Source organism: Vigna unguiculata, chromosome 3 (genome assembly GCF_037176805.1).
Source record: "Vigna unguiculata cultivar grain cowpea cultivar isolate G323 ecotype 2 chromosome 3, ASM3717680v1, whole genome shotgun sequence".
NCBI classification, from domain to species: Eukaryota; Viridiplantae; Streptophyta; class Magnoliopsida; order Fabales; family Fabaceae; genus Vigna; species Vigna unguiculata.
Window position 1 is genome coordinate 24598587 of NC_140794.1, and position 16639 is coordinate 24615225.

The window sequence follows — 16639 nt, forward strand, 5'->3', positions numbered from 1 at the left end:
ATTTATCGACCCTCAACTTAGATTGATTGTTTCTGACAAATGATAGTCTCTTAGATTCTACCATTATATATCCATCTACCACAAATTGTTGGAATAACCTTTTAGATCTTAACACAGTGTTTGCCTCTAATTGTCTAGTTTGAATTCGAAAACAAAACCATTCTCTTATAGTGAGTCAATTTCCTTTTTTATGTGTGCGGTCACGATGTGCAACATCTTCTCTATAGCCATCTCCTCCATAGGAAAACAATAAGGGATATTGATATCCTAAGTAACTTGGGTGCAATTCGTTTATTCTTTGAAGCTTGCCACTTCTATTTTCTAGTATTATATCCCTAGGAGATGTTGTATCAACATCACCTACTATCAGTGCAACTACTTCCGAAACCTTTGGTATATTATATATACGACCATCTTTAGCCCTGTTAGATATCAATCTTAGTTTCAAATCTTGATATGGTTGATCTTTATATCTATATCTGGCCATCCGAAATGATTTTGTATGTACATTATGAACATCCAACATATCTCTTAACTTTCTTACAATTTCAACATCAACCTTGTTTTCATTCCTGCCATTACACATATGAATTCATAAATAAAAAAATAGTTAACAACCATACTATGAAGAAAGTTAATGCTTTTATTTTGTTTACCATTATGTGTTAACCATATAATGTACAAAGTGAGAAATGGTTAGAAGAAGTATAGAACTAAAAAGAGCATTTTACCTTAAAAATTTCATTCTGTTATGTATTTCATTCTTAGTGTCATTTATGTATAGTTGAGCAAACTTAGGTAGTTGTCCTGGCAATCGTAATAAGCTTCCTATTTTGTGACATGATTGTCCTTGTATTCTCAAATTTGGAGGTCCTTTTCCATTGTTGAATGAGTTATCAAGCTTTGCCCCAAGGGAAGTGAATGCAAACATCATGTTGTATGCTCAGATGTTTTGCTGGTAATTCTTGCTATTCCAAAGTTACTACTAAAAAGAAGATGTTGAAGTAGAGATGGAGGTTCTTTTAAAGAATGGGAGTTGAACTTTGCCATTACCACAACATACTTGAAACTTTGGATTATCAACATTTCTTTGTTTCATTATTCTTTCCTAGTACCACATATAGGCCTTGCAATGATGACATTGGAAAATAGGATTGCCTATATCTGAATAACCTTCAAAGGATTTGAAATTTGTTTTAGATAATTATATTAAAAGATTGAATATCTTAACTTCAAAGTAATGAACCAATGATTTATTTTTTACTTGAATTTGTTATGCTATGTATTTGTTCTCTTGAAAGTATTTCTTCATCATCATCACCAAAATTATTGTCAAATGTCTCATCTATTCATATGTGAAAACATCACCATGAGATAGAATTATACATATATAATAAATGTAATCATAGAAACAATAATGCATATGACAATTAATGTATATGAGTAAGGTACCTTGGGATTGAGCACTGACAATTGGAGTAAGATAATTTTGAAATTTATGAACTTCATCTAATCCATTAAAAGCATTTGACTGACTTTCTCCAATAAATGTTGTAGTGTTTTATGTTTTTGTTTCTTGAGATGCATTTTCTGTAGGAGATCTGTCCAAATTAATTATTCCGTCTGATTGTTGATTGAGAAAATTCAAAGTAGTTTCTAACAATGGTATTGATTTCATTTTTTGTTGTTTGGAACACTTTGTCGCATTCTTAATTGTATTTTTCTGTTCAATTAGAATATTCTTTCTTTTCAACCTCGCCTTTGCAGATAATTGCCTCTTGATGTTATTTCTGGCGTCCATAGAGTGTTGAAAATGTCTGAAATTGTTATATTTGCATTATAAATTTATAATTCAGTGTTGATTGACAACTAAAATTTGAAATTGTTGTTGTGAACAAAGAGAGAAAAAAATGCTTACCCAAATTTTCTTTGATTTTTGTAATTCACAATGGTAGAGAAGATGAATTTGAGAAGATGAATTTGAAATCTAAAACTCTTTGAATGGACAAAGGAAAAAAGGTAACTCTTCTTCTCTCCATATGATAGTTGATAATGGACTGAATACTAATTAAAAAAGGTGAATATAGGAATTGTGAACTTTTTGTAGAGGTCACTCTTGTATAACTGAATATGGCAGTTGACAATATGACCAATTTGTGAGAAGATGCTAAAAGTATGGGCAGTTGATAAGTATGGGCATGGGCAGTTCATAAGTATGGGTAGTTGAAGATCACTATTGTGTTCCCATGGTAAAAAAGAGAGTTATGTGTGGAATTTAATACTTAAGATTATGATTGATTAAGTTACAACTGTTGTGTGCAACATTGGAATGAATATTATTTTCTTTTTGCACCCCTATTAGCTGGAAAGGAAATTTACTTTGCTAATTATTAAATATACTTCCGTGTCAAATAAAGTATCTTGCTAAAAGAATACATTTCGTGTCAAGTTACTGAAGGGCTATGGGTGGGGTCTCAATGGTGTACTCTACCAGTGTGACTATCTTAACCTTTCTCTATCCGTGACTAATTATAAACTTAGTAGATTGTTGATATTGCGTTTGATCCTTCTTGATTTGTTTGTTTTAGTAACTTCTGTGAATATTTTTCAACCTCTTTAAGTTAAATGTTCTGAGAGATAGTGAAGCTGAAAACTGAAAAGGAATGATTGAATTTAAACAAATTATTTTTAAAATCAAATTTGAATTAGCTAAAGAATACATTACAATATTATATCTTTACTTAAATGTAAAAATTTAATATAATTTTTAAAAACATTTTTGTTTACTTTTTATCAACGAAAAAATATTATAATTAAAGCACATAGATGGTTTTAATCCATATACAAAAATAAATTAAGTATCAAACTACTTTTCATGTTATATCTATATATATATATGTAAAAGAAAACACCAATAAAAAACTCTACATCTTTCCCTGATATGCACAGGATTTTTTTTACGAAAAAACACTAAACTCATGTTTGAAATGTTTGAAAGTTGAGGTTTAAGGGTTAACAAAGGGAGGGCAGGTTTTTCTTTTTTTAATAAATATTCTATAGTTAATAATTTATAAAATAAAAATAAACTGAAATTAGAATATATTTCGTGTTTTAATCTTATTAATATCTTTTAATAAAAAAACTTTTAAAATTTTATTCTTAGTCATACTGTTATAGTGTATTTGTGTATAGGTTTCTCTTACAAGGGCAATTTGTTAGTTACTGATTATTTACTCTTTTGTATCTTAGATCTGTGAGAGAAACTCTTATCATCTGATTGATTGAATGATATTCATTCGTAGTTTTCTCGCCTGCTCTTCTAAAGCCTGAACTTGGCTATTGTTCCGCTTCAATCATCCGGTGTCTCATTTATACCACCACTCCTGTAAATTTCACCTTATGTAGTGCTGAGACGACCACTTCAATACATATAATCTTCAAAATGTTGGAAATTAAAATTTCTATATTCAAAATGAATATAAGATTAGTCAAATATAAAAATTTAAATATATTGTTACCTAATACTAAAATAAATCTATTTTATTTATCTAACACCTGAAAAACTAAAATAAAGATATAACATAATTTATTTAAGACATTTCATTTCCTTCTTGATTATTATTAAGAAAATACTTTAATCGAGATTCATTTAAAGATAATTTCAACACTCTAATTTCACGTCATATAGAATACATACAAATATTCTCAAAGTATATATATATATATATATATATATATATATATATATATATATATATATATATATATATATATATATATATATATATATATATATATATATATATATATTAATATTACTAATAATAATAATAATAATAATAATAATAATAATAATATTATTATTATTATCAGTCCTACTGTTATGAATAATATTACTACTACTAATACTAATGTTAATTCAAATAACGATATGTCACTAATGTAGAGAAAATATACAAGTTACATCAACATTTCATTAAACACGAATTAACATAAAGGTGCAACTCCCTTTACCTAGAAATCTCGCTCCAAAGCACTCTAAGGATTCCATCTGGAACCAAAAGTTGCTCTGACTTCAAGACCCCTCCTATCCTTTGTAGAAGTCTCCTTTGATCACATTTTTGTGCTCTGAAAACCCTCCCTAGCAGTCCCTTGATAAGTGCCAAAATTCAGTAAAGATTCATAGCAAAGTCTGGCACTTATGCTTTTAATTTGTGTTCATTTCATATTGATTCTCCCTAAATTTAAGACAAATGAGTTTCAATCACATGCTTCCAAGTTTTGATTTATAGAAATCATTTGATCCTATTTTGTGTGTTTTTCAGGAAAGATTAAAGAGAACTCAAGAAGAATGAAGGAGAAAGCAAGAAATAGAGAAGAAAAGGAGAAAAGTCTGCAACAGGTCGCTCAGAGCTAAGGTGTTTCACTCAAGCTACGACAGACTCGCCCAAGCTAAGGTCTTCTCGCCTAAGCGAGACACTTGCCGCCTTTCTCGCTCAAGCGAGATTGAGCTCGCTTAAGCGAGATTTCGTGAAGAAGCCATGAGCAGTTTTGCAATTCTCGCCTAAGCAAGAACATGGTCGCCCAAGCGAGACCTTTCTTCAACCTGAAGAACTCTATCTTGACTAAGCGAGAATGAGTGGCCCAAGCGAGACCCTTCCTTCATGCTGAAGTACTCTATCTCGCCCAAGCGAGATTCAGTAGCCCAAGCGAGAGTTCGTGTTGTATATATATTGTGGAGGTTCAGAACTGCAGTTTAGCTGGAGATTTTGGGAGAAGAATACAGACTTGCTGCAGAGCTGCGACCAGGAGCAAAACACAGTCATATTTTCTTCTTCTTCTTCTTTAATTCATAGGTTTTGATGGCTGCCATGAGTGGCTAATCTTCTCCTTTGGGATTGAATGTAATCTACTCGAACTTGGATGTAATATGGTGATATTTATATATAGCATTATGTTTTACTCAATATTGGTATTACTGTTTTACTCTTAATGCTTAATTCTATCTCATCAATAGATATTTTGATTTTGATTTTTAGATCTGACTGGAAAGTATTTTTGAAAATCTGATTTGAACGATGATACTTGATATACTGTGATGCTAGGAATAGATCTCAATATATCAATTGCTTTTAACACTCGACCGTAATGCTGGATAGTTTGTTGAATATGTGAGGAATCAATATTCAGGGAACTAATCTTATGAATTTTATACGCGAGGGATCGGTATAAATGATTTTTGAGTGTGCATCATTATTGGTATTTTCAGATGTTATATATTATATTCATCCAGATTATAGACAAGGGAAATAAATGAAATTCAATCCCAGTTTTTCTTATCGATCTTTTATCTAATTTTCTGCTTTTACTGTATTCATTTTATGCAATAGTTAATGTCAAATCAAATAAAAATTTCTGTATATATATGCTGATCGAGATAATTATTTATTTCAACTGACTTCGTTCCTCGTGGGTTCAACACTCCTACTTTAAAGCATTATACTACAATTGACTTTTGGTACGCTTGCCAAGAGACCAACATCCCCACGAATTGGCACTCACCAACCATACACTTTCTCTCTCTAACCAATTCTTAACCTAAGAATTAAGTCCATTGATTGCCAAAAACGAAAATGATCATTAAGGACATTAACTTGTGGTTTCATGTCAGGTCACTATTCAGCCCTTACCTCTCTAGCTTCCCAAACGGCTGCTAGGATAGGTTCTCTCTAATGTAGTAAAAGAAAATGATAAACGAGAAGAGGACTATATTAAATAATTATTTATTTAATTATTTAATTTTTCCAGGTCTTACAAACCCCCATTTGCTTTTGCACGAGTTGTCGCTCAAGCGAGAATTCTCGTCCAAGCGAGACAATCTAGCTTAAGCTAGAACTCGCAAAATCTTAGTACCCATTGTTTGAGCTCTTGCCCAAGCGAGAATGCCTAGCTTAAGCGAGAAAACTTTTCTTAGTTCAGCGAAGGCTACTAGCTTGAGCGAGACTGGTGCAGGGAAGTGTTTCATGACTTGATTTTGTCTATGATTGGCTGTTTTACTTCTCAAAGAGTATGACATATGATGTTATGCATGTATGATGTGGTGTTTTGGGATTGTATTTCATATGATTGGCATGAGATTATAATGTTTCGAGATAACCTGTGGACTATGTGTGAGAATTTCATGGAGAAATCCCTTTTGATGATAAAGTAGTTTGTGTAGTGACTTAAGGATTCAAGTAAGGTTGCATCTTGACAATCTAATGAATCAGTCAAACTCACACACACATAGTATACTGATTTGTATGGTGAAAATAGTATGAGGTTCTAGTCTCTGACAGGATAATGACCTTAGATGATCATGAACTAACCTTGTGTGTGGTAGGATGAAACTCATTGACAATGACTCTCTAGAGTAGTAGAGGCCACCACAAGCGCAAGTAACAGTGAATCCAATTTCATTACATGTATCCAGATAATTGAGTTGGAGGGTTTGTCATGGTTTGCTATGACATGTTGCTTGTGTTTAATAACTTGCTTACTTATTTATCTGTTAAAATTATTTTTCTCTAGCTTACCTTTTTCCTGTTTGTGCTATGTTTTCTTCTGGTGTTTTCCTTTTCGCAATGATCACCATGTTGGTGTGAACAAATGTGGAGATCTCTTGTGATCTTCAAGACAATGGAGATGTTGTTGTTTAGTTTAAACGTATTAGCTACTGCTCTTTCGAGCATATTTTGGAAAACTGATGTTATGTATTTCATTGTTATGTTGAGCAATATTTTGTTAAACTGTTTTACGTTTTCTTTTAGACATATTTATGACATTGTTATATGTCCATGATATTTCTGTTCCAGTATATCTTAAATAACTATAATGGTTAATTCTTTGCATACTCTATTTTATTATAATATGTGATATTTTATTTATAAATTTTTTTATTAAATGAGATGTCACATTTTTGCACCCGAAACTATTTAAAAAAACACTAAGGTTATTTAATATCGCGCATTAAAATTGTATATAAAATTTGAGTTTGGTAAAAGTAATAGAACTGAGTTATAGTCAACTCAGTTTGCAACTTTAAGTTTTATTCAAACTAAAGCTTGTAAACTTAAATATAAATATAGAGAACTTGCTTGAAAGTAGAAGGAGAAGAAGATGCTTGATTACGTACTGGCACTAATAACAACTAGCAAGTTACTATCTATCAAACAAAAGCCACTTCTACTGGATTTACTACACAAAGAAAAATACTCATTAATTGACACATGGAAGTTCTTCAACTGCAATTTTTTGTACAAAGATTAAAATGCTGGAGGTACTACTGTCTTTCTACTACATAGGTGGGGAACATAACTTAGGTTAAATTTAACTAAAGGGTTGAGAAGGAAGTCAGACCAAAATTCTAGCAATGCCATCCCCTCCTTTCACAAATGAATGCTTCTTCTATGTGCTCCTACAACTTACACCACCTTCATAAAACATTTCCTGTCATGGGATTTTACTCACTATAAGATTCAAACTGTATAAATGCAAACAAGGATATTTAGTAGCAAAGGTTAAGTGCTAAAAAATGAACATTATCTTACCGTTTTGTCTTAGGTAACAGTCTTGTCTCCTTGTCCAGAAGTAAACCCTTTTTCAGTACCAACTCTCTGCGGAAACCCATCATTCTTGTTCTTATCTTTCTTAGATGAAACCCTCCTCAGGCCTAACCGCTCCTTCCACCGACTTGAACTCTTTGGTAATCTTGGTAACTCCTCTTCATACTCATCGTTTGCAAGCAACTCATCCCTCAAAGTCACCTTCCTGGAGCAGTCACTGCTCTTCAGAGGCAACAGCACGCCCTGGAAAAAAGCTTCATCTGCTGATATCATAGAATTGTTCTTCACAGAGAATTCAAAATCCGAAGAGACAGGATCTTCCGTGTATATATTTTCATGCTTCATTGCCTGCTGGGAAACCACAAAATCATAGGAGAAGGAGATTCTGGGGTCCATGATTGAAGCTCATGCACTAACTACTACAGAACTTTGAGATTATAGAGCAGGGACAAATGTGGGAAAAACTTATATATATTATTATATCTTCTGTGTTGGTTCAGTCTGAAGGGTTAATTTCCTAATGCAGGTGCTTGCCCTTTTATAATGATGGGGATTCTATTATGTGTGTGTGTTTAGTGGACATAACATGTTATTTAGATTTGTCTTTTTATGCTAGGAATGCGGGTCTTCTTCACTTTTAAGTGTTTAACTGTTGCCTGAGCAATTCGGCACCGTGAATATGAGTGTACACTTTCTCCAAATGATATATACTATTGACCAATTGCAGAAAAAATCTTTAAAAAAATGTGTTCCTTTATCTATCTAATAGAGAAAGGAAATTGTTTAACATTTTGATGATATGAATTCCCAGGATCATGTGGGTTAAGTCAGATTGTTTAGCATGTCTGTTTTGTCAAATATTGGAAAAGCTAGTTGTAAGCACAAGAAGGAAACAAAGAATATATAGATGCAAGACTAATAATTCAGTAGGCAAAGAATCTTTGAGTTGAAGTATTGAGCTTCACGTGTTTGTTTTTGCCAAGTGTTGTTCACATGAAATGAACAACCTAAGTGTGGACTAGGTTTTATATATTGGTTGGCAATTGAGCTTAGGACAAATGGTCGCATCCTGCATCGTAGATTGATGTTTGTTCTTAGCAGAAGATTAATGAAAAGCAGAAGATAGGCATGTTGGTGGGAGAAAAGTTAGGCCTGAGAGCCTGTCCCCCTTTTTGTCTCCCATCGTGTTAGCAAAATTTGTCTCTTGTAATCCGATAAATGATGCTTTTAGTCCTTATTATTCTATTCTAATACCATCCAATCAACGAAGCTTTAGTCCTCATTATTCTAATCCAATCCAATATCATATATACACACACTCAATGCTCGAGGCTCATTTTACTATGTCAGATCACAAACCCTCTAATTTATTTTTTGTGGCATGGCATGCATGAATCTTGCGCAAAACGTAACACAGTAATCTCTTTGGATTATCCTGCTAAAGGGACGTGTAAACTTTTAATTGCTTTATTTAATCCTGCCAAATATGCCTCTTTTTTCCTTATTGCTTACTTTATGAGTTTAGTCTATAGCAACTTCATTTAAAAATCAATACAGAACGTATCCAACTCAGATCATGTTTGGTAAAATATACAAGAAAGAGTCATACAGCACCATGTCATACCACGACATACTGGTTTTTTTAACACTATGTTTTTTTTGGGAACATGACATGATAGTAGAGGTTGAAATAAATCAGACATCAAACATTACATGACAAAAACGGTAAACAATGATATACAGTGCAGTTAGAACTTGATTATTTAACAAAGTTGTGAAGTGAAAAACTTGTACTTTAGCTTCAACCCATCGACCTTCCTTTCCCAAGTTTATCCACCTTATTTTGCTGATCTCTAAGGAGGATTTTTTATCTTTGGGCTAAGATTATTATCGTGTGAACGGATGTTGGTAGTTGTTGAAACCCTAGCACAAGTGATCACGGTTTCGTAATTAAGGTCACTCTTAGAGGAGAATCTACCCGAGTTTTCTCGAGACATTCGAATCTCAACATTTTAAAAGAGAATCGATACTTTATAGCCTTCATTAGGTTGGCGAGAAAATCTTCAACCCTAGTTAACTCATCTTTATGACTTCTTTTGCCAACTTAATTTCAATGGTTAACCAAAGAGATTTAGAAAACAAGTTATTTCCATCACAGATTTAACGTCGAACTATGAAGGATTTAACGTAAAAAAATTCTAGTGTTGTATTTAAAAACTTTTTTATGTAGGAAGTTCTAGGATTCAACGTAAATTTTAAAATTTTTCTGATTGGGCTCTAGTTTGACATAAATTTTGAAATTTATGTCAAATCCTAGGATGTTCCACATAAATGTCTTTATGATTTTTGTACGTAACTTTTTCTTGCTCACTTTTTCTTTGTGATTTTGGAGCTTTCATTCTCTCTTCTCTAGCAATGGCTCTGACGAACTCGTTTCTTTCTATTGGTGACCGAGACGGCAATCTTTTTCATCTTTGTGAGTGGTTTCTGCATGGAGAAGGTCTTTTTTTTTTCCAATAGGACTGTGATTTAGTATTCTTCAATAATGTTAGTGGTTTTTGTTTTTGAAATCGATACTGTAGATACTGTAATTGTTTAGGTTAATATAGAACAATGGACAACCTTCCTCTCCAACTTAAATAGAGTAATTAATTAGGTTGTTTTCTTCTTTAGTTCCTTTTTAGGTTAGATTAGATTTCTTTAAATTACCTAATTAATTAAGGATTTATGCAATTGAATAAGTACAATTTAAAATCAAGTCTTCTTAACAAAAATAAATAATAAATAAAAATATTAAAAGCAAGTAAAAAGATAACCAATTATGTAATTCAAAAATTATTTGATTCAAAAAATTAAGAACACTCACGGAGATAAATTCGAATAATATTTGGGGAACATGTTTATTTGCTATCCTTACCTGTAGTACCATAACATTAAAAAAAAAAAAAATAACAACGAACAATCCATATATAGAAGAAGTCAAAATTTACATGTAGTTCAAAATCATCGCTCTCACATGCATATTGAGTATTTACTCCCAATCACCCACCTCACTTCTCTTGTGTAATCATCAAAACTACTTGCATATATAATAACTCATCCAAAATTTGTCACCTATATCCCCACCTACATACTCATGAATTTTGCATGATTTCATTGCATTTAGGCAATTGCTTTTTCCAATAAACTCAATTACCATAAACTTTGTCATCGTCATATTCATGATGATGTGATATTGAGCATGGTCAACTCATTCATTGAATTCAGCCATACAAAAATATTATATTTATCATGAGACCTTGTATACTTCTTTCAAAAAAATATCATGTTTTTTTAGTATATAATTTATGTGGCCTAATTTATTACACTGTACCCCTTATAAATATACACTTCAAAACTACTTGCATATATTAACTCATATCCAAAATTTATTACCTATCCACATCAATATACATACTCATGAATTTTTCATCATTTCATTGCTTTTAGACAATTACAGTTTTTCCAATAAACTCAATTAGCATAAACTTTATCATCGCCATGTTCATAACAATGTGAGACACCACTAAACAAATGGTTTTAAAGGAAGTTTGTTTTTATATTACTCATAATTAAAACCTCCACCAAGTTATTTACCCGGAGTCTCGAATTTTTCCACTAAACCATTACTGAGAAATATGTTTGTCGGGATTTTTACAAACTTCCAAAAATGTCGATCAATAACCAGGTTTTGTTATCCTCTTGTATTTAATAGAGGTTTTAAAACATCTGTTAAGTTATGTAGATTTAAAACTCCGGTTAACTAATGTGATTTTTGAAATCTTCGGAATATCATAAGTTTCAAAACCTTCGTAAAATAATTATTTTTAGAACTTTTATAGTTTCAAAACTTCCGTAAAGTATCATAGATTTTTTAAATTATTAATATTTTATTTTTACTTATTCATCATTTATGTATTCATATATATTTTTCTTCAACCACAATTATTTACATTTATTATATATTTTTTTATCTATATTTGATGAAGTTATGCATAAATAGACATAACACTGACAAGTTATTTATAGATAACTAAATGTATATCAAAGTATAATCAATATGCACTTGTAGTACTTCATGACAACTTTTGCAAATTTTAGTTAACTAATATTGTACTTAATCGCATCTGCGGTGGATAGGTAGTACCTATAAGTAGCGTGTATTTTAATACCCGTTTATAAATAGATTGAATGCGAGTACCGTACTTGCGAGTATTTAATTAAAATTAAAATTTAATTTATATTATATTTTATTTATTTTATAATTTTATTTAAATTTTTTTAAAATATATATCTTTTTTAAATATTTGTGGGTATGCAGCTATCTACGAGTATCCGATGAGTAAACGAGCAAGTAATGGGTAGACATTATCCGTGTTTGACCTGATCGATTATATTCTTCAATTATCACATAATTTTCTTTATGTCTAGAATTTGTTGTATTAGTTGGCACAATTCCTTAATAAAAACTTGCGATATAAATATGAATCATAATTAGAAATATAAACTCTACAAAATAAAAGAAATGTAAACAAAAAAATATGAACTTTTTTGGTTAATAAGTGATTATATTTTGTGAAATATGATAAAAGTAATTATTTTACAAGAATTTCTATTAATATAATGTATTTGCATTTTTAAAATTAAGGGATGAGTACAAGAGAAGATGTAAGGCCCATTAAAAATTTGCTTTACTATTTCTGCCCTAAAGTAAAGGGCTGTCCCTTGTAATTGGGCCTAGGGTTGGCCCAAACGATAAAATCAAACCCTAACCTGCCTTAACACACTCACACTCTTTATTCCACAGAAACCAGCCGTCATCCCCTCCCGTGCTCTCACAGGACGCTCTGCTAGGGTTTTGCCCTAAGCCTTCTCGAACTAGCTCAGAACCAGTTCCTACTCCACGTAAGTGCCCCTTTCTAGATCGTATGAGTTCCATTGCTTTCCTTTGTATTTCAATGTTAGGGTTTCGTATTAATCCGCCCCTTTTGTTCCGTGTACCTTCTGTTTTTAGCTCATTAGTTCGTTCCTAGAGCGTGCTCGCGGTCGTGCTGTCAAGGTTCTGATAACCCTTTTTCCAGGTACGGGAAGTTAGGGTTTCGAGTTATGTTGTTTGTGGCTTGTTCTTGAGCTTGCCTGTTGTATGTATGGATAAATCATTGTTTTGGTGCGTGGAGTGCTTGGTATGTTTGGTTGGATTTGGAAAACACATCTATTGTAGGTGAATCAGGGCGAGAGTTGTTAATCTCGCCCAGGCGAGTCGGGCTCGCCTAAGCGAGATCCCGCGTTGTTCTCTTGATGCTTTTTCTAGCCCTCGCCTAGGCGAAGGGGGCTCGCCTGAGCGAGCACGTCTTGCCTGAGCGAGACCCTTCAGCCTGAGCGAGGTGCTGGGCGAGGCAGTGCGAGATGAAATTATTTTCTTGGCTTTGTATGGAAAATGCTTGCTTGGTTTTAAGTATTGTGCTGAACATGTGAGATGAATGAGTATAAATGAGTGGTGCAAGTCATGAATTGTGAATAATGGGTTGATATGAGTTTAGCATCATATTTTAATGAAATGGTTGATATCAAAGAGGCATGACAATGAGATAAGTTAGAAATCCTTTATGCGTGAATGGTTTAAGATGAGTTGAAATGGGTTGGGCCTGGAACATGAAAGGCGTTGGCTTTAAAGGTTGGTACGATTAATGTATATCTATGCATGGTGAATATTCTTTGGCTGTGTGAATATGGTTGATCTGTGTCAGTGCATAATTCCTTGGAGTCTCTAGGTGAGACTTTCAGGGTCGCGCTTCAGTGGTCGGGACGTAATTCCATGACCCCTGCTAGTGGGTGTCCATGGTGGTGCCCCATCTGTATAAGTAGGTAAGGATTCAAGGTAAAGATTGCATCCTGACACTCTAAGGAGTCAGCTAGTCTCACTTAGAGCGGACTGACTCTTGTGGTGAGCGTAGCAGGAGGCCTGAAATTTATTAAGGGCTAACCTTGTGGTGAGGGAAATTGATTCATTGAAACACTTGTAACACATAGCTCGAGGGTGAGCAGAGGTATCCACCACAAGTGCAAGCGTCTGCTGAATTCGACCATGGTTATATGTATCCAGATGAGTCGAGTCGTGTCGTAGTGTATTGCCTGAACAGTCATAACATGCTTGGTTGATTTGAATGTATGGTATTGTGGAATTATATCTGATTTGATGGATGAAATCTTTTGTGCTCTAGCTTACCCTACTTTCTTTGTTGTGTGATCTGCTGTGTGGTACTCTCTTTTGCGATGATCATCAACTCGTTGGTGTGAGCAGATGCGAGGAACACCCGTAGGCAACAGGGGGTGGAGATTTCGCTGCATAGTCCGCGTGGACTAGTTTATATTTCCGTATGAGTTTATCTAGGGCTACGACCCACGAAATTATTCGTCCTTAGATTTATGTACTTTGGTTAACTCTTCATCTAGTTTCCTTTTGGGCATCGTGGTGTGTCATGGATTGTATGGAGTCGAGTTTAAAACTCTCAGACTGCATTTTTATGTTATCTTTCTTGTAACGCTTCCTTTAATTTCGCGTACTTAATTACATGGAGTGTTACAGAAGACGCTCAGGAGAAGGTCCTCCCTCCCAAGTCAGAGTACATACTCTGGACCCACACTACACTACAACAATAAACTTCCACAAGTGGTTACAACTATTTCTACAGTTTCATGTATATTAATTTAATATCTCCCATTAACAAGTTAGTTCAAATAATACCAAGCAAACATGGTTAAGTATCATGAAATTATGAATTCTAACAACTGCTCTTTCTTGTCAATTAGTTGTCTGTTGAAGGATTAGATGTGGAAATGCTGGTTTTTAAGATAATGCAGAGGCAAGTGGATTATGTCTCCTATTTCAAATGCCCATTATGATCTTCTAAAAGATCTCCTTATGAAATTTGCCTCTCAAACCCCCCATCAAAATTATAACTTTCGGGTGTCTAAGCATTTCAAATCACACATTTTTCTTTTCTTTCATTACATCGTTTTTAAATGATTAAAATCGTTTGTAGTACTAATTGTTATTACAGTCCCCCACATGATAAGCCAGGCTTTGCAGAACATATGCAAGTTGCCACCCGTTCTAGAAAATTTTATAAAAGAATAATTTCTAAAACCAAATTATACTTCTTCTCTATGTCACATAGACATTTTTCGCTGAACCTGCTACAGTCATATTGAGTCACTGAAGCAACAGAAAATTGATTTCTATGCACGTATTTTATTGAGACTATTCAGTCATCTAGCATGTATGTCACTAACAATGAAAATAGTGAGAAAGAAAAAATTGAGTAAGTTACTACATACCGAACACCTTCTCGCTGAAATGGCAATAGCTTTGAATAACTAGGGATCTTGCAGCAGTAACGATCTTTCAGGAAAGCAGCCAAAAATGGAAACTTCAGAAATTTTCATATAAAAAGAACACAAATGTAGACCTAAAGTCTTCCAACCTAGAAAAGAGAGAACAAATTGATAACGAAAATATTTAGTATATGTACCTTGAATATATCTGGAACTGCAGAAGCTGCAACAAATGACACGTTGCACTAAGGATCTAAGTTTTGAAGTTGTAAAATTATTTAAATTAATGAAGAAAACTAAAAGATATAGAGATGAAGTTAAGAAACAAAATAATGTCCAAAAAACAAGAAACTTAACCAGAAAAATCGAGTATACAAGCTTACTTTAGGATAACATGTTTTTCTCACTCGATGAATAAACATCTACAGAGTATCAGTGATCCCAGATCAACCTTTGAATCTCCTAGTCCTGTTATTCGCAGAGGATGGTTTACTTTTCCAATAATCTATTTTTCCATTATTAAAACATCCAATTGTTAAAAAACAGGGTTGTACAAGTAGAAGAAAGTTGTAATTGGCAACAGACAAAAGAGCGAAAATACCTTGAAACAAATATAAATTAAAACAAAAAAAAGAAGGAAACTGAAAAATTACATTAGAATGCTGGGCAAAAAGATGCATCATGAATTTCCTCAAATCTATTAAAAAAAGTTTGAAACTCATGTCCACTAGCTTCTCTCCAAATGAAATAATTCAGAAGAACCACATAAAAAACCAGCTACTTAACAAAACGAACAAGAGGAAGCTCCAAAAAAGACCACTGGTATTCTGTGATAATCAGAAGAAGGACACAAGCCCTCCCTCAAAAATGAAGCCACTGGTATCAATCTTACCTCCAAAACACAGGAAAACGCAACAATAGACAATTCCAAAAAAACTGGATAATATTGATGCGAAATCAAAAACTCATTACGTATTTTCAGTGAGAAATAAAACTGTACAATACAATCCCTAACTCAACAAATTTAAAAAGAGAATAACCAATCTAGACAATTCATGAAAATGAAATGGAAAAGAAAACCTAACCTTTCAGTTTGGCTCCGTAGTTATTGGGTTTAACGATGCAACGCAGGTGCAGCGGAGGTTCAGCGATGCGGTGCAACTTCAGTGCAATGCAATGTGACCATGGAGGTTGATTTGCGATTTGCGAATTGAACTTCTAGTTGAACTTCAAAATATAATGTAGGTATAACTAGGAATAAAACTTTTTGAAGAACTACAAAACTATGGGATTCCACTCGATGAATAGAATCCGTAGAATATTTTGAATCGAAGAAGTATTACAATATTATTATTCAAGATTGACGTGGCTATACTCTGTATATAGTTGACTTATTTATGGAAGTATAAAAATACAATGACATGAATAAAAATGTTAATGGAATAATCAAAATTACACTAGTGCAATTTTATGATTTTATATTGACTTATAGACTTCGGTTACCGCGAAATCGAAGTCTATAAGAATGCAGTGACATTTTTGTAATTATTTCAATTTTTTTTGTCTCAGTTCACTTCACAATCGAAGCAGTAAAAAGTTTTCTATTTCGATCACAAGGAGACCGAAGCCTATAAGGCATCAGAGTACCTCAAAATTTCAAA

The 16639-nt window shown here is 33.0% G+C and overlaps 1 protein-coding gene and 1 long non-coding RNA gene across 3 annotated transcripts; both read right to left on the reverse strand.

Moving 5' to 3' along the window:
* Positions 1–7143: 7143 nt before the first annotated feature.
* On the reverse strand, positions 7144–8685 carry LOC114177186 (uncharacterized). The gene is made up of 2 exons (XM_028062442.2): positions 7590–8685; positions 7144–7488 (listed from the first exon to the last, which is right to left on the reverse strand). Exon 1 carries the CDS (start codon positions 7998–8000, stop codon positions 7599–7601), a length of 402 nt encoding a protein of 133 aa, XP_027918243.1. The 5' UTR covers positions 8001–8685; the 3' UTR covers positions 7144–7488; positions 7590–7598.
* Positions 8686–14977: 6292 nt separating this feature from the next.
* On the reverse strand, positions 14978–16283 carry LOC114177187 (uncharacterized). 2 transcript variants are annotated; one of them, XR_014993601.1, is made up of 4 exons: positions 16064–16283; positions 15362–15446; positions 15176–15201; positions 14978–15045 (listed from the first exon to the last, which is right to left on the reverse strand). It is a non-coding gene; the product is annotated as an uncharacterized LOC114177187 (long non-coding RNA). The 2 variants fall into 2 exon arrangements; XR_003603105.2 differs by having other exon boundaries at positions 15362–15483.
* Positions 16284–16639: the final 356 nt, after the last annotated feature.